Raw genomic sequence first — 18,547 nt, 5'->3', positions numbered from 1 at the left:
TCCCGTGTGAGTCTTCTTATCTGTATGTAACCAGAATGGAATGTGTTTTTTAGCCTTGCTCTGCTGTTCACATGAATGTTTATATCTGGAAAAGGGTATATCAGCTGGAGAAGTCTCCAGTTCGGTAGAGTCTGCTCCGGGGTTACGTTTAACCGCCGAGCGTGGGTTGTTGGCAACCGCTCTACGAGAACTGACGGCTCCCAGTTTTGGTAACATGTAGAGTGAGTATAAGCCAGACCCGTTGTAAGTACGAGACTGGTTGTGGGGACACTGCGGGGAATAAAACACTTATATTCTAGCAGACTCGCCTCTTGGCTGTTTGTTCTGTGTCAGACTACTTTCCTGCGAGCCTGGTCCTTGACCTTGAGAATTTTTTAAAACACCTCTCCACCAAAATTCTACTCAAATCGAGCATAGAATGCATTGAGATGATCTGGGAAGGATATGTCATCATCAGCTATCTTGCACTGTCTCTTTTTAGAACCTGTGATTGACCTTGAGAATTTTTTAAAACACCTCTCCACCAAAATTCTACTCAAATCGAGCATAGAATGCATTGAGATGATCTGGGAAGGATATGTCATCATCAGCTATCTTGCACTGTCTCTTTTTAGAACCTGTGATGTCATGCAGTCCTTGCCATAGTCGCTGGGTGTCTGTCTGGGTCTCTAGTTTGGATCAGTATTAATCCTTGGCTGTCTTAATGGCTTTGCGAAGGTCATACATAGATTCCTTATATTTATGTGGATCTCCTGATCTGAAGGCCTCATGCCTGGTTTTTAGCAGGTTCCGTATGTCCTGATTCATTCAGGGTTTCCTGTCAGAGAACACCCAGATTGACTTCCTCAGTATGGAGTCCTCCACACACTTGCTCATAAATTCTGTGACGGTGGTGGCGTACTCGTCCAAGGTACCTGCGGACAGTTTGAACACGGCCCAATCAGCCGATTCCAGACAGCACTGCAGTTGATCCTCTGCCTCCTCCAACCAGCACTGGACCTGTATCCACAGGGCGTCTCCTGCTTGAGCTTTTGCCTGTAAGCCGGGAGAAGTAGCACGACCTTGTGGTCGGAGTTTCCGAAATGAGGGCAGGGGATGGAGCCACTATCTATTTACTGGTATATCCCCAGCCTAATGTGTCAGTTGCCTTTGACATGTGGGTGAATGGGATACAACACGCATACTCATTTAAGTAGGCATATTGTAAGAACATTATTGTGGTTGTTAGTGATGTAGGTGGCCTTCAAATGGCATATGGGGAAACTCGGGGAGATTACAATGAACTAATGAGAACTTTTAGTAAAATAAATATGGAGGAAGTTAGAAATTTAGAAGGAAAAAAAAATCAAACTTCTTCTGGGATTGCTTAAAGAACTAGCAGAAAAGGGGTAATGTAGTAAACTGAATGAAAATTGAATTACATAGAATGTTGTGACGATGCTGCCACTTTAAAAAGGTTATTTTGTCCGTGGTTTTTTTTTTAAGAGACATTCTAAAGGCAGAGGCACTGAAGAGTCTAGAAAGTAACGGCTAAACAATGGAAGGAGAATGGCCAATTCTCCCAGTTCACGTTTTTTTCTAGTTGTTTTTTCAGCTGTAGCAGTCACCAGATGTGTGAGTCCAGAAGTGTTGCAAGCTTCAGTAGAAGATTTCTCTGAAATTTCTCTCTGGATGTTGTTCCTTCCTGCCTGTTAGAACCTTTGTTTGAATTTACCTTTTTGCCAAGGGGTGTGTTTATGGGATGTTGGAACATTTAATTGTTCAGTTTAATGAACAGTTAATTGGAACTGTTAATTAGTAATAGTTAATGCATGGTGGGGGTTAAGTTTTCCAATAGTTAAGTTATTCTAAATTGCCCTTTCTTTTATTTGTGTTTCAACTGTAGTGTTTAAATAAATTCTGTTTTGCCGAAAGCCAACCTGCAACACCCACTTCACAGCTGCCTTTAAAATAAGAAAAAGGTTAGGGTATCGACAATCTTCTGAAAATATTTTGAGGGGGTCTGGCCTGGTCCATAACAATGTGCAGCACAAAATCAAAGTATGTGTTCTAACTGGTCCATCCCAGTATTAATGTTCCACATGGGTCTCCATTTAGCCTTCTTCATAATTTTCTATTTCTTTTCCCACTGAAGTTGATCTCGCTTCCCCAAAAATACATCAATGCCATTTTGCCTTAATGGTTCAATGTGTTAATGAGGTCCATATTTTAACTAGGTGGTTCTGGAATTGTAGATGTTTAACTAGAGGACAAAGTACAAAATTAGCAAACTTGAAGCAAAATTTCAGAGTGGAAGAATTTGGATGTAGTGAAGTTTTACAAACAACTCTGACCTGATATTTCATCCATTATCTACACTATTAAACTCTTTGGGGAGGGAATTGAAAGTTCTAGGGATGTTTAGAAATCATCTAATCCCAAGGGGCATGCAGGTTCTAGCACTGTGTAGCACAAGCCAAATATCCGTTCAATAGCAACTGGACAGGCCATGATGAAAATACGAAGATTTAATATCCATTCAATTTCTGGTTAGGGTGCAGGAGATGGAACAGTGTTGGTGAAGTCCTTGATAGAGCAGTCTAATTGGCTACTTGAAGGAGAAAGAGGCATTTATTACCTTCACCTTAGTGTCACAGCCAAGAACAGCCACTGAAACTTAACATTTCACATTGGTTATGATCTGCAAAGCATGACATGAGGTGGTTGTCACGCTGTCAGAGATCGTGAAGGAGACACATTTGAGTGGAGGTGGTGTAAAGTAGGACAGAAAACCCATGAATGAAAATGAGCTATCCATGCATCCGAGAACAATATGACTGATAACAAATTCATGCAAGGCACAAACCATTTTATTCATCATCATTGTCACCCTCAATTTCACTACATTAAACATCAGCAACAGAAATGCTTGACTTATTTCCTGTGCTACACGTTTCATAGTTACATGTCAGTTGTAGGCAAACCTAAATAGCTCCATGAATAGAGAATTGAGATGGTTTGATCACCAAATGCCCCAAGAAAACAGGCCTCATGGCTTTTACAAAATATTAGAGCTTCTTTTGAAAGTTTATAACCATTACCCCCCCGCAGAAATTGCTTCATAAATGTGAAACCGAAATATATCTTGCAATAAAAGTGACAGGTTTGAGAGTCACAGTTAGAAGGATCACATTCAGACATTTCAAGAGATTGGTGCGTGCAGGAGAACACAATTTTTAAAAATCCCATTGAATAATTCTGATCTTGCACAAATCTCAATTCATCAACATTAGTGATTGTTAATGTTCTTATCGAAGACTAAGGAGTAAGATGAATCAATGTTGTTATTAGATTGAAAAATACACTGTGATATGTGTAGGGAAAACAGAAGTTCCTTCAGGCAATTAGAATCTTTGATTCATTGTCCTCTTTCACTGGGATCCATCCTTCTTCAGCTGCAGTGAAAACTTGCTGAAGATGGCAAAATCTCCAATGGCAGAAACTGTCTGGAAATAAGGAAATGACATCCTGAGAGACCTCACTGTACCTCAGCCAATAGATGGCTCCAATGAGGAAGCTGTTCATGAAACAAAGCCAAGGAACATTCAAATCCATGTAGGCAGGCAGGGGAGCCCAGATCAAAACAACAGTCAGCTGAAGGAGAATAAATGGGCTCCAGGTCAAGAGAAAGCACATGGTAATATTGGTCAGGAGTTGTTCCTTGGCTGAATGGGACTGCCTCCATGCGTTGGAGTGCGAACATATCACCACAACCTCTTCCACATAGGAAATCACCTTCAGAGATCTGACAAGGGAGCTCAAACCAGACCAACAATAAATAGTCACAAGAATCACTGTCAGAAGTATCAGAATGGAGAGAAAGTGGTTCTGAATGCTGATGGTGACATCACATTGGAGCAAATAGTAGTACAAAACAGCTTTTAATGGTGGATGGAGACTGTGGATATCAAATATGTAGACAATGGCTCCAATCCATAACAGCATGATAATGAAAATATATAGGATTTTCCGAGAGGTGTTTATGGGTTTGGGAAAACGAGGTAGGTTTATGTAAAAATCAAGACCAGACAGGAAGAAGATGGGCAAATGCAGGACACTGTACATGGATGAGAAAATCTGTAGAAGCAGGCAGATGTGATGGTTTCCAATTTGAGTTCCGAGCACTGTACATGTCTTAAAACATGAAACGATTAACACATTCACAAATAATGCAAGATCCATCAGTGATAGGGAGATGCAGAAATAGCCAATTAAACTTGGGAGTATCTTTCGCTTTGTGCTCAGGATGATAAAGTTGAGGATGACCTTTGCAAACAGGACAAAGAGCAATAAATTTCTGCCGTCAATGATCTGGTAAATATATAGGCTGCTGTCAATCTTAATGCAGTTCTCACAGAAAACAGGTTCCATGTTTGACTAATTTCAATCCACTGCTTATCTTCCACTTTATATGATGAGGGATAGATCTACTTTAGATTGACATCAGAATTCCTGCAAAGCTAAAACAAAGCAAAATTAGTTCTTCAACCTAACATGAAGCAATGAAATATCTAGAATCATGAAGCAATACACTAAATGGATCAATGATTTCACAAAAGATATTTGGAAAACTTTATTTTAGTGAGAGGAAAAACTACAACTTGTCCAGAGTTCTTCTGCCTGTCATTTTCTTGCGGCAAGTGATGAGATTATTTTTGTTGTTGTTGTCACTCTGTGTTCTGTAAGATAGCAGCTGTGAATACTTTCAGCTAGATGCCTGGGGATTGCACCATTTAAAGCACCAAATGTTCCAAGGGTCTAGACATTCAGTTTTTTCTCAGATACAGAATGGGTGGCACAGCTGTTAGCACTGCTACCTCACAGCACCACGGACCCAAGTTTGATTCCAGGATTGATTCATTGTCTATGTGATTTCCCGCTGGTTGCTCTGGTTTCCAACCACAGTCCAAAAATGTGCAGGCTAGCTAGATTAACCATGGTTAATGTGGGGTTGCAGGGATAGGGTGGGATGCCCTTCAGAGGGTCAAATGGCCTTTATCTGCACTATAGGGATTCTATTATATATAGGGGTAGCTCCTAAGACCCGGATTTGAATCTCACACTTGGGTGACTGTCTTTCTGGAGTTTGCACATTCTTCCCATGTCTGTGAGGGTTCCCTCTGGGTGCTCCAGTTTCCTGATGTGAGTCAATGTGGACTCAATGGCCTGCTTCCACACTGTAGGGATCCTATGATTCTACAGTCAAGCCAATCCCGAAGGGAGATGGTGATGTTGTGGTAATATCACTGAACGAGCAAACCATAATCCGAGGCTAATGCTTTTGGGGCATGGGTTCAAATCCCATCATGGCACGTTGAGGTTCTTAAATTCTTTAAATAAATCTGTATTTGAAAGCTAGTTTCTGTAATGGTGACCATGAAGCCATTGCCAATTTTCAAAACAAAACATTTGGTTCTCTAACTTCCTCTCTTTAGGGAAGAAAATCTTATATGTGACACTAAGTCCTCAGTAATGACTCTTTACTGCCCTCAGAAATAACATGCCACTCAGTTCAAGGTAAAAGCTAAAGTTTCCACAGTCCTACTGGACCATTGGGCTCCTCTCTCATTGTAGAGAAATGACTGGTGATGGTCCAACTTGAGGGTCACCATGGCTCAGGCAATGGCAGAGATTTAGAAGGAAAGCCCTTCATACTAACTTTAGTCAGTCCATGCTATTCAAAGACAATTAGAATGGCAACAAATGCTGGAAAAAGAAGAAAAAGAACAGGGATAGCACCAAGTTGCCGCATCTCAACAGATCATACAGGTTCAAGGGTCAGTGAGTAATCAGTCCATTAGGTCCCATGCACTGAAGTCCTGGCTGGCTCTGTACATTGGGGTTCAAGGAGAGTTTGAATAGCTCAGTGCTGCTGAGAAATTGGGATTCAAGAAACTCTGGGTTATTTATCAATTCCATTGAAAGGGAGCGGTCTGCCAGAGAGCTGTTAAAGGCAAAGCCTGTAAGCAATCATTTTCTGTTACGGAAAACTGAAGTTTGGGGCAAAGTAATGAATGTAGGCCATAGGGTTCTACTTAGAACAGCAAGGGAACTGGACTTGTGCCATGATTAGGTGTTAGAGGGCAGACTTGTGAATCCAAGGGACAAAGTCTCAGAAGAAGTGAGTGAGTATCTAGGAGGTCAGCAGTTGTTGAGGCATTCTGAATAGAGTGGCTTTTGAAATCAGATGCTAGATCTTCAAAGAGAATTGCTGCAACAACTTGCGTGAGAGACAGTGGCCTGATTTTCGTCCCCTTGTGGGATGCACGGTATTTGGAAAAAACCCAGCTCTGCATATCCAAGGCAAAGGGGAAAGCCTACCCCAGGTATCAGCCTTTAGCACCCAATCCTGTCTACCCATACCCCCGGCTCCACATACCCCATATCTCCCAATAATGATGGGGAAATCAGTTTTGCAGCACAAATTGTATTGTGGTTTTATATGACCAGGCACTCTGAAATAGCTTGTACTTTTTTTTTTAAACTTCCTACCTTTTTAAGACAGCTTCTTGACAAATTTGTCAGTTCCAATTAGTTTATGTACTTTTATGCACAAGCTTGCCTTTTCATAATCTCAAGACTAGAACCAAAGGGTTACCTTACTTCGTCAAAAGGAGAGAAATATTAAACAGTCCTCGAGCATTCACTCCTTTCACACCCATACACTTCCCATGTTTACCTGTGCAATTTAACATCGACTATCCATTCCCCATGACTTAAGATTCCAAACTTCTTTTGGCAGTTTTTGCCCTGGCCAAGATGCCCTCTACTATGGTAGAAAATCAAGGCTGGGATTTTAAAGATTTTTGTGACTCACAGCTGGGCGAGTTGATGAGAGATTTGTGGGATCTGTTTTGATTGCATCTGCCATTTAATATGCAATTTATCATGTGATCCAACACAAATTTCCTATTAACCGCCAACTGCAACTCTGAGCCACCCACCATCACTCAGAAATATAATCGTTCTTCCTTCACTGTGTCCAGCTCAAAATCCTAGAATACCTTCCTTAACAACATTGTGGAATCACCCATATCAAATGGACGGCAGTTGTTTATGAAGACAACTACCCATTACCTTCTCAAGCATAGTTAGAGAGAGGCAATAAATGCTGGCCTAGCCAGCGATGCCCGCATCCCATCAATAAATCAGAAAGAGACTTTCCTGTTTAATTCATTCTAATTTTGGATATTAAAATATAACAGATATTGCAGATTATTTTCTTGTTGAGAGTTACAAAGCAATATGTCTTTTGTTTGATTGAAACCATAGAATCTCATGGCTTTATTCTCTTTCCCTAGACATTCCCTGCCTAATCATATTGTGGGTCTAACTACAGCTCTTGAATTGCAGCGGTTCAAGAAGGCAGCTTTCCACCACCTGCTCAAGGTCAGTTAGGGACAAGCAATAAATGCTGGCCCAGCCAGCGACATCCCTCAACTGAATGAACAAAAGGGACTACAAATCTTGTCAACTCTAAAGTTATTGTCTCCTAACTGATTGTAACTAGATTTGAAGGTCTGGTCTGGTATCACAACACACACATCCCATTCAGAGATTACCCCAGTGCCCATTGAATCACAGTTCAGCAACGAACTCAATTATACTTTTCTCATACTCAAAATCCTTTTGAACTATTGCCCTCCCTGTCACTGAAGTGTTTTCCAGCTGTCCAGCCTTCTAAGATCTCTGTGCAAAATCTGGCATCTTGCACAATCCTGTAAATTTTTGATTAGCTGCCTAAGGTTTGCTTTCTGTAGCTTTGTGTCAAATATTATTGAATCATGGGCCTGTGAAACATCTTGGAATGTTTGATTATGTTAAACACTTGACAGAAATGCAAGTTGTTGAATTATTCATTCTTAAATTGTGTGTCAAAATGATCTATAATTAAAATCCTTCACAGGTTCTTTAAAAATTGCAAATGGATTTTTAAATTGGTTTTGGCATTACTGACATAAGAAATAGGAGCAGCCTTAAGCCACTTGACCCCTTGTACCCGCTCTGCCATTCAATAAGATCATGACTGATCGAATTACTCTACAGTCCCATCTACCCCTCCACCTTGCATATCAAGAATCTATTCATTACTATTTTTTGAATTGAAAGACAAAACAGCAGATATTGCTTAATAAAACTATGCAGCATAACTAATTGGCCATATAGGCCCACTAATCTCATATTGCAATCCGTTGTGCCAAAGACAGTTTTCCCTTGTGGCGACTGGGTGGGAATGACATGTCAGTGTTGGCTGTAGGTTTACAGATGGCCTATGAGCTTGATCTTGACTTTACAGGCTCTCTGGCAAGGGGCAATAGTTATTGCCAAATAGAGATGTTGGTGGATTGCTAGCTTAAGCAGCTGTCCGTCCAGTTCTAAAGTTCCGAGAAAGAGTCATATTGGAGTTGAAACATGCACTCTCCTTCTCTCTCCACACCTACCACCAGACCTGAGTTTCTCCAGCATTATCATTTCATTTCAAATTTCCAGCACATGTAGTAGTTTGCCTTTATCTCTTAGTGTCTACTCTTAATGATTGGAAGGCTATTTTGAAGATCAGTAATTAATTTCTTTATGGTTCTCTAAACCATTTCACCACTTCAAAAAGGGGTTACACTGACCTAACAGCACACAAACAAATCATTCAGCTCAACTTCCAACCCTTTTTACGTCAGCCTGTTCATTGAACTATGTTCCTTTCTCTCTCATGTGCTTATCCAGTATTCTTTGGTTAGCAGCATCAATCTCTGATCTCCACAGATAACTCATGCAGACTATTCTAACACTGTAGATTATCCATCTTTAGCCATGGGCCTCCATATGTTGAGGATGCATGTGTCTTCATAGTTATCAACATGTTCCAAACTAGATATCCCTCAGTACTTTACAAAGATAAAGTAAAATCAAAGTTGTTTCAACTGGAGTCGCTCTCATATATGTATGTTTGCAATACAACAAACATTGAATTCATTGGTCTGGATCTTCAGTGATTCAGGATGACTTGAAGCTCCAGTAAAAGTGGAGGCTGGTCCCTATTATGGGATTTTCGGGCCCACATCTGCAACTTCAGATTTTCATCAGGGCCTTTTAAGGTTGTAGTTTGGTGGGAGTTGTTAGCTCAAACTCTGCACTCCAAACCTGGATGATTTCAAGGTGAAGATCAGCACAAGCTAGTCCTGCACAGTTCCTATGGAGTCAGGCTAACTTTTCAAAGAGTTGTGGCTTACGTCACATAGGAACTGTTGGGAAAAATAGTCTGCATGAGGGAATCTTTCAAAAGGCTGGCTCATAAAGTCCTCTTGCCCCACCTCAACCTCTCATTGCTGGCTATGCCATTCATCCAGCCTCTGAAAACCAAGTACTCCATCTGGGAATTCATGCCTGAAAACTCTACTGCAATTCTCTTTGCAGATGTAACTAATAGGTTTGATGAGGGCGAGTCAGCGATGTGGTTAGTTTGGACTTTCAGAAGGCTTTTGACAATGTCCGGCATACAAGATTAATATGTAAAAATTAAAGCGCATGGGATTGGAGTAGTGTATTGACACGGATAGAAAGCTGCTCAGCAGACAGGAAACAAAATGTTGGAAGAAGCAGGTCTTTTGCTGAGTGACACGGAGCGAGTAGTGGGGTAACGCAGAGATCAGTGCTAAGGCTTCAGTTGTTCACTATATATTAATGATCTAGATGAGGAAGTAAATGTAATATCTCAATTTTCAAATGACACAAAGCTAGGTAGGAGGACGAGCTTTCAGTAGGTTGCAAAGATACTTTGTCTTGGTGGGCGGCACGGTGGCACAGTGGTTAGCACTGCTGCCTCACAGCGCCAGAGACCCGGGTTCAATTCCCGCCTCAGGCAACTGACTGTGTGGAGTTTGCACGTTCTCCCCGTGTCTGCGTGGGTTTCCTCCGGGTGCTCCAGTTTCCTCCCACAGTCCAAAGATGTGCAGGGTCAGGTGAATTGGCCATACTAAATTGCCCGTAGTGTTAGGTAAGGGGTAAATGTAGGGGTATGGGTGGGTTTCGCTTCGGCGGGTCGGTGTGGACTTGTTGGGCCGAAGGGCCTGTTTCCACACTGTTATCTAATCTAATCTAATCTAAAAAAATACTTCAGTGTGATTTGGACAAGCTAAGCGAATGGGCAAATGAGTAGTAGATGAGGTAAAATGTGGACAAATGCAAAGTTATCCACTTTGGTAGCAAAATCAGAAAGGCAGATTATTATCTGAATGACTATAAATTGAGAGAAGGGAAGGTGCAGTGAGTTACGGGTGTCCTCATAAAACAATCACTAAAGGTAAACATACAGGTGCAGCAGGCATTGAAGAAGACAAATGTTATGTTGGCCGCCATAGCAATGTGATTCAAGTACAGGAGCAGGGATGTCTTGCTAAAATAATACATGGGCCTGGTGAGGTCACACTTGGAATATTGTGTGCAGTTTTTGTCTCCTTATCTGAGGAAGAATGTTCTTGCTATAAAGGGAATGCCGTGAAGGTTTACCAGACTGATTCTTGGGATGATATGAGAAGTTGAATCAGTTAGGATTATATCCTTTAGAATTCAGAAATTGAGGGGGGATGGATTTTATAAAAATCTATAACATTCCAACAGGACTAGATAGGTAGATTTGTGATGACTCAGATGCTGAAGCAATCCATGCCAAAATGTAGCAAGAACTGGACAATATTCTGGTAGCAAGTAACATTCACATCACACAAATGTCAGGCAATGACCATTTCCAAAAAAAAAGACAATCTAACAATGATCTCTTGTCATTCAATGGTAGTATCTTCACAGAAACCCCAACTACCAACACTCTAAGATTTACCATTGACCAGAAACTGAATTAGAATAGTCATAAACATAGTGGCCGTAAGACCATTCCAGAAACTATGAATTCTCCAGTGAGTAACTCACCTCATGACTCCTCAAAGTTTTCCACCATCTACAAGGCACAATTCAGAAGTATGGTAGAGTATTCACCATTTGCTCCAACAACATTCAAGGAGTTTAGCATCACCCAAAAGCTAGTAGCCCACTTGGTTGACACTCCATCCAGGAACATATTCTCCCTCCAACACTGAAGCTCAGTAGCAGTTGTGTATACTATCTAGAATGTATATGGCACAAATTCACCAAGGCTCCTTAGATGGCATCTTCAAACTCACAACCATTTCCATCTCAAAGGACAAGGGTAGCACAAATATGGGAACATCACTACACGCAACATCCTCTCCAAGTCACTCACCATCCTGACTTGGAAGTATATTATTGTTCCTTCAGCATGGCTGAGTCAAAATCTGGGAACACCATCCTTAAAAGAATTGTGAGTCTACCTACAACACATGGACTGCAGCAGTTCAAGATGGTAGTTCACCACCACTTTCTCAAAGGCAACTAGAGATGATGGCCAATAAATGCTGGCCCAGCCAGTGATGTCCACATCCTATAAATGAGCAACAACAAAAAATCCAAGCCATTTTGTCATTAAGCACAGAAGGGAATCATTTAGACCATTGCATCTGAGTTGGATCTTTAAAAAGGTTATTCAACTATTCCATCTCCACTTCCCCCTTTGAATTATTTTTATCTAATTCCACTTTGGAATTGTTACTACATCTGCTTCCACCACTCTCACCAGACAATGCCTCTCTAGATCACAATGTTCTGTGTAAAATAAAATTTGTCTACCTTTATCATTTTCTTTTGTCATATCTGCAGGAGAATCCATTTCTCCTATTAATCCTTCAAAATCATTGTGGTTTGGTTCTGCCTCATATCCTGGCCATAAAATTCTGCAAAGTTCTGTATGCATTCCTGTACAACCTTGGTTCTTCTTGCCATTACTTGTGGGAAACAGGAAATCTTCCTTCCCTGCTTTTCCCCACAGAATTCTAGTCCTTTTGGTTGCTGTATGGGTCCCTCAAATAATTTCAAAAATTTGAATTCTATTTTAAATTAATTAAATTAAGGGCAACAAGCTTCCCTGCTGTACTGAGAGGAAACAAAGGACATGATGCCATCTAGGAGAAAATGAGGATTGCAGATGCTGGAGATCAGAGCTGAAAATGTGTTGCTGGAAAAGCGCAGCAGGTCAGGCAGCATCCAAGGAGCAGGAGAATCGACGTTTCGGGCATGAGCCCTTCTTCAGGAATGGGAGAAGGGCTCATGCCCGAAACGTCGATTCTCCTGCTCCTTGGATGCTGCCTGACAGACATGATGCCATCTAGCCTGCTAAAATGAGAAATTAAAGATTGGAGGAGAAAACTTTCATGGTAGAGACTAAACAACACATTACAATTATGTACCTGTGGCTGTCAATATTTAAACAGCCATAGTGCACAAATTCCAGATTTTAAAAAATACAATGCTCTTGCAGGAAAGAGAAGAAAAAGGCGACTTGAATTTATATAAAACCTTTCTTGCATTAGTCATAAAGTTCTACAACATAGAAATATGTCCATCGAATCTGTGCTGGTCAAAATCATCTAACTATTCTAATTTTATTTTCCTGCACTTGGCATATAGCATTGTATCCCTTACATTGTCAATGCACATTGAAATACTTCTTAAATGTTCTGAGAATTTCTGCCTCTACCACCAACCAGTAGTGTGCTCCAGGTTCCCAAAAGAAAAAGACTTCCTTCATATCCCCTCTAAATCTGCCCCCGGTGATCACCAAGGGAAAGCATTTCTTCTTGACTGTCCTGTCTATAACCCTCAATTTTATATATCTCAATGATGCCTCCCTCAGTCTCTTCTGCTTTAAGGAAAACAACTCTGATCTATCCAGTCTCTCTTCTCTAACGCAATATAGCCAATGCAGTTCTTCTTAAGATCATAAGACATAGTCACAGAAACAGGCCATTCAGCCCATCAATGAGATCATGGCTGATCTGATATCCTTCAACTCCACTTTCCTGTTTTTTCTCTATAATCCTTGTTCTGTTACACAATAAAATTCTGTCTATCTCAGCCTCAAATGTACTTAATGTCCCTGCCTCAACAAACCTCGACAGGAAAGAATTCCACAGATTCACTACCCTCAGAGAAAAGAAATTCCTTCTTATCTGTATCTTAAATGTGCTACCATATATTCTGATATGATGCCCTCTGGTCCTAAGCTCTCCCACAAGGAGAAACAACCTTTCAACATCTACCCTGCCAGGTTCGCTATGAATCCTATATCTTTCAATCAGATTACCTCTCATTTTTCTATTTCAATAGGTTGAGGACAGTCCCAATCTACTCAACCTCTACTTACAAAACAGCCCCTCTATACCTGATATTACCTAATGAACCTTCTTTGAACTGCCTCCAATGCCAGTATACCTGTCCTTTGATAATGGGCCCAAAACTGTTCCCACTATTCCAGTTGTTGCCTGACTAGCACCTTGTATAATTTTAACAAAACCTCTCTACTTTCATGCACCATTCCCAATAAAAAGAGACCAACATTCCATTTGCCTTCCCTATTACACTTTGGACGTAAATGTGATTCATGGAAGATGACTCCCAAATCCCTCTGTCCTGTTGCTTTTCTCCAGTATTTCACCATTTAAATAATATCCAGCTCCTATATTCTTCCTGGGAGAAAGTGAGGACTGTGGATGCTGGAAATCAGAGTCGGGTGTGCCGTACTGGAAAAGCACAGCATGTCAGGCAGCTTCCATGGAGCAGGTGAATCGACGTTTTGGGCATAAGCCCTTCATCAGGAATGAGGCTTGTGGGCCAGGGGGAGGTTGAGAGATAAATGGAAGGGGGTGTGGCTGGCAGGAAGGTAGCTAAGAATGCAATGGGTAGGTGAAGTTGGAGGAGAAGGTGGTAGGTCGGAGAGAAGGTGGTGAAATCCACATTGATCCCGTGTGATTCTGAATGTGGCCTGGAGTCCCTGTAGGATCAGTCGGTTCCGTAGGTAGGTGCTGAGGAAGGACATTTGGCTGTTCTTCCTATCAAAGTGCAAAACCTCATATTTCCCCACATTGCATTCCATTTGCCAAGTTTTTGCCCACTTAATTAACCCTGGCTATATCCCTCTGCAGATTCTGTGTCATCCTCACCACTTGATTTCCCACCTATTTGTGTGTCATCTGAAACCTAGCTGTAGTACATTTACTTTCCTCATCTGAGTCATTGGTATATAATTGTGGCCCTCGAACTGAGCACTGTGACATACCACTAGTTACATGTTACTGTCCTTAAAACACCCCCTTATCCCGACTCTCTGTCCTCTTTTAATTAGCCAATCATCTAACTATGACATGAAGTCACTTTTGTAACCACACTACAGGCTTTTTGTGAACATTAAGAGCACACAAATCTAATAATGACTAGATAACCTGTTTGATTTTTATAAGTGAAATTGAATGACGTATGTATGCTGGCCCAGGGAATGGGCTAGTGCAGGGGTGTGGAGTTGGAGTGAGATTAGTGGGGGGGGGGGGGGCACAACACTGGAATTGGAACTCCCCTGACCCAGCTCCAAATATCAGTTGTAGAATCTTTAGGTTGAACTAACAGGCAACACTGTGACCTTGGTTTAGGGCCTCACCAATAGAATGGGAACACTAGCAAGCTCAAAAGTAAAATACTTTTCCTGACTTTTAGAACACGTTGGCAAGACAGAGTAAAATTCCTTTCTATATGTGACAAGAAAATGAGAGCCAGTAGTTACCTTTCACCAGCTCCAGGTGCACATCGGTAGCAGATCCAGGTACACTGCTCGCTGCCTGATGATTAAATGTGCCAATCTGCAAACAAAAGACTTATTCAAATTGCGTTAACTTAGTGGTTTCCATGGAGATTGTCGATTGTTCTTTAAGAGTTCATTGTACATTTAAATATTTGCTGTGTGCATGGAGTGGAACCAGATTGATTTGAAATTCCAAACAAATATATGAAAAGTACTAAGAAGCTTTTGTGAAATAACTCCACCTCTACTCAAATAAGGCAAAAACAAACCTACCCAAGACTTGACCACTGATTTATGACATCAGGTGCAAGTCTCATAACACAGTATTATTGAATCACACTGAGGTTAAGTGTTCAAAAGGAAGAATTTTTCATGGCTCATCAACTTGAATGACATAAATTATTTCTGAAAGTACAAAAACTTAGTTTTTAATGTGGTGTGCCAGAAGGCACATTAAAAAAAACTTTATTCTACAGTGAGTTATTGTGATCTAAAATTCACTACCAGATAAGATGATCGAAGTAGATTCAACGGCAAATTTCAGCAGAGGACTGAATGAATATTTCAATGGAAATATCTACAGGGCTACGAGGATACAGCAATGGGAGCGAGACTGTATCGATGGCTTTATGCAACAGCTGGAACAGGTTCTTAAAGAAATTGTTCAGGGAATGCAGGTATCAATGGCTAGATCAGCATTTATTGCCTATCCCAAGTTGCCCTTGAGAAAGTGATTGATGAATTGCCTTAAATTCTGCTGTCTATGTGATGTGCAGTGATTTCCTGAAACTGAGATCTTATGAGTGGTACGTGGTTAGAACGCTGCCTAACAGCATCATGGACCTGGTTTGATTCCAGCTTGGATGAATAGCTGTGTGGAGTTTGCACACTCTCCCCATTTCTGCAGGAGTTTCCTCCAGGTGCTCTGGTTTACTCCCACAGTTCAAAAATGTGCAGGTTGAGTGGATTTACCATGCTAAATTGCTCCATAGTGTCCAGGGATGGGCAGGTTAGGTGGATTAGCCATCATAAATACAGGATTATGGGGATAAGATGGGTGCTCAGTCTGGGCTGGATGTTCCTTGGAGGCCAAATGGCCTCTATCTGCAGTGCAGGTATTCTACGATCTTCTTTTGTGTCAGGCATGACTCTAACCAACAAAGAATTTCTACATGTTCCCATTGATTACAGTTTTTCTAAGGATTCTTATGCTGTACATGGCCAAATGCAGCCTTGATATCAAGGAAAATCAATTTCACTTATCTCTAGAACTCAGCTCTTTGTCCATGTTTGAACTAAGGCTGAAATGAGTTCAGCAGTCAAGTGGTTCTGGTAGAACTCAACTGGAGTGTCAGTGAGCAGATGATCACTAAATAAGTGCTGTTTGATAGCTGCTGATGACATATTCTATCACTTTATGGATGATTGAGAGCCTACTAATGGAGTGGTAATCGACCAGGTTAAACAACTTGATTGAAGATTGATATCTGTAGACCTCAGGAGATGGCCAAGATGGATCATCTACTTTGCCACCTCTTGCTGAAGATTGTTGCAGATACACTAGACTAGAGAAAGGAAATGATCCCTCTTCTTCCAGCATGTCCATTCATGACTGAATGTGGTAGGACTACAGAGCTTAGAACTGATCTGTTGGTTGTGGGATCACCTAGCTCCAAGTGTTACTTGTTGCTGGTGCTGTTTGGCACACAAGTTTACAAGAATTAAATTTAAAATTTGATTTTTCCGTCACTTTATGCCAATTTCAAAACATCTAGTTTGCGAGTTCTAATCACCTTCTCTTTGCCACAAACTTGCAATCCCTCAAACATGTCTGAATAAAAAAACCATAAGCTGTCATTTCTGCCCATCTCTGGTGGGATGGTACCACCAGGCACATTTTCCCTTCCCCTCTTGCCAAGATTCTGCAGGGACACTTCTCTCTGGGTCATTCTGGTCCACTCTTCCTCTGTTCCCTACATCTCCCCGCATCCCCATGTCTCCTTCCATTACAATCACAGACAGTGTAATAATGGTGTGTTTACTTCCTCTCTCCTCGCTATTCAAGGCCCCAAACACACCTTGGTGATGCAGTGATTTACCTGCACTTCACTCAATCCAGTCTATATTCACTGCGCACAATACGGCGTGCTCTACAGTGGGGAGATGAATTACAGATTAGGTGCATGCTTTGCAGAACATCTATGCTCTGTCCATTAAAAACGACCCTGAACTTTCACCTGCCATTTCAACCTACCATCATGTTCCACGCCAACATCTGTGTCTCTGGCCTACTCCAGTGAAGCTCAGCATAAACTGAAAGAGCAACACCTTATCTTCTGCTTGGAGACCTTCCAGCCCTAAACATGGAGTTCAATAACTTTAGTATGAAGACCTGTTTCCATGTCTTTTACCCCCAGGCCCTGACATGGGTCGCTTTCAGCATAGCCAACCCATTATCACTTATCGAGCCTCTCATATCCCCTGGCTTACTATCCCTTTGTCTACCTAACCTTTCTTTTCCCTCTCTCTCGGCTTTATCTCCACTCCTTTCCACACCCAACCTTCAGTGTTAGCAAAAATATCACCTTTTTCTTGTTATTTGTTGAAAGGACGTATAGTGCTAACTCTGCTTTCTCTCCACAGATGCTTCCAGATGTGCTGAGTTTCTCCAGCAATTTCTATTTTTATTTGTTGCAGATTCTATGATATTGCTGGATGAAAATCACTCTGGGGCATGACACCAGTTATCTGAATGCAAACCCATTTTTGCTTTTTGTAAATAGAAGATCACAGGGTGGATGCTATAGACAGTAGGTTGTGGATTACTTGTGCCCCTCCCCAAAAGATGGTCAGTGCCTTACCAATGTGAAATCTGGCTGCTCCTTAGCAACAATGGCAGAGGTTGTGTGGCCTTCATTGACTCAGAGTAGCACATTCGTTCCTCATGTATAGCAGCAGCTGCTGTATGAAAAACTCTAGTCCCAGCAGCACCAAAATGCTGCAGTAGCTTCGCTAGAAGTACATACTCCCTGAAGGCTGAGAGTGGGGTTATTGTCAGTGACCATGAGGAAGTGCCAGACAATGCTGAACAATTATTTTGTTTCAGTATTCACAACAGAAAAAGGAGGCTAGCTTGCCAGAAGTCTCAAGGAAATTAATAGATAGATCCTAAATAAAATTAGCTTAAGTCAATCATCAATAATGAGGAAATTAATGAAACTGAAAAGTGACAAATCCCCAAGACCCGACAGTCAACATCCACAGGTGTTAGAGGTAGGAAAGCACATTACCGATTCCATAACCATGATCATTCAGCTTTCCCTAAATTCAGGAGATAGACCTCTGGATTGCAAACTTGCTCACATCACTCCATTCGTTGAAGAGAGTGACAGAGGGAAAGCACGAATTACCAACCAGTTTGTTTAATATCTGTGGTGGGGAACCTTTTTGAAGTCTAATCAAGGATCGGGTAACTAACCACCTTAAAATTTAAGTTAACCAGAGAGAATCTGCATGAAGATTCATGAAGGGTAGGTCTTGCCTGATAAACTGAAAATGTGTTGCTCGAAAAGCGCAGCAGGTCCAGCAGCATCCAAGGAACAGGATAATCGATGTTTCGGGCATAAGCCCTTCTTCAGGAATGAGGAAAGTGTGTCCAGCAGGCTAAGATAAAAGGTAGGGAAGAGGGACTTGGGGGAGGGGTGTTGGAGATGCAATAGGTGGAAGAGGTCAAGGTGAGGGTGATAGGCCGGAGTGGGGTGGGGGCGGAGAGGTCAGGAAAAAGATTGCAGGTTAGGAAGGCGGTGGTGTGTG

The 18,547-nt window shown here is 41.5% G+C and overlaps 1 protein-coding gene across 5 annotated transcripts in view; it reads right to left on the bottom strand.

The window, feature by feature from the left end:
* Nucleotides 1–2,831: 2,831 nt before the first annotated feature.
* Nucleotides 2,832–18,547, bottom strand: part of gpr160 (G protein-coupled receptor 160) — a 42,379-nt gene continuing 26,663 nt past the window's right edge. For 2 of the 5 annotated variants that reach the window (XM_043702642.1, XM_043702641.1), the window contains exons 2-3: nucleotides 14,717–14,792; nucleotides 2,832–4,499 (exon numbers count right to left, since the gene is read on the bottom strand). In XM_043702642.1, coding sequence (XP_043558577.1) covers nucleotides 3,376–4,410 — 1,035 coding nt within the window. In that variant the 5' untranslated portion in view covers nucleotides 4,411–4,499; nucleotides 14,717–14,792 and the 3' untranslated portion in view covers nucleotides 2,832–3,375. Of the gene's footprint in view, nucleotides 4,500–14,716; nucleotides 14,793–16,988; nucleotides 17,069–17,595; nucleotides 17,617–18,547 lie in introns of those variants that run through there. The other 3 variants (XM_043702644.1, XM_043702643.1, XM_043702645.1) reach the window with 3 other exon arrangements.

The sequence above is a fragment of the Chiloscyllium plagiosum genome, chromosome 13, assembly GCF_004010195.1.
Source record: "Chiloscyllium plagiosum isolate BGI_BamShark_2017 chromosome 13, ASM401019v2, whole genome shotgun sequence".
In the NCBI taxonomy this organism is placed as follows: Eukaryota; Metazoa; Chordata; class Chondrichthyes; order Orectolobiformes; family Hemiscylliidae; genus Chiloscyllium; species Chiloscyllium plagiosum.
Note: the sequence above shows the minus strand (reverse complement) of the source record. Positions and strands in the feature narration are given on the sequence as shown.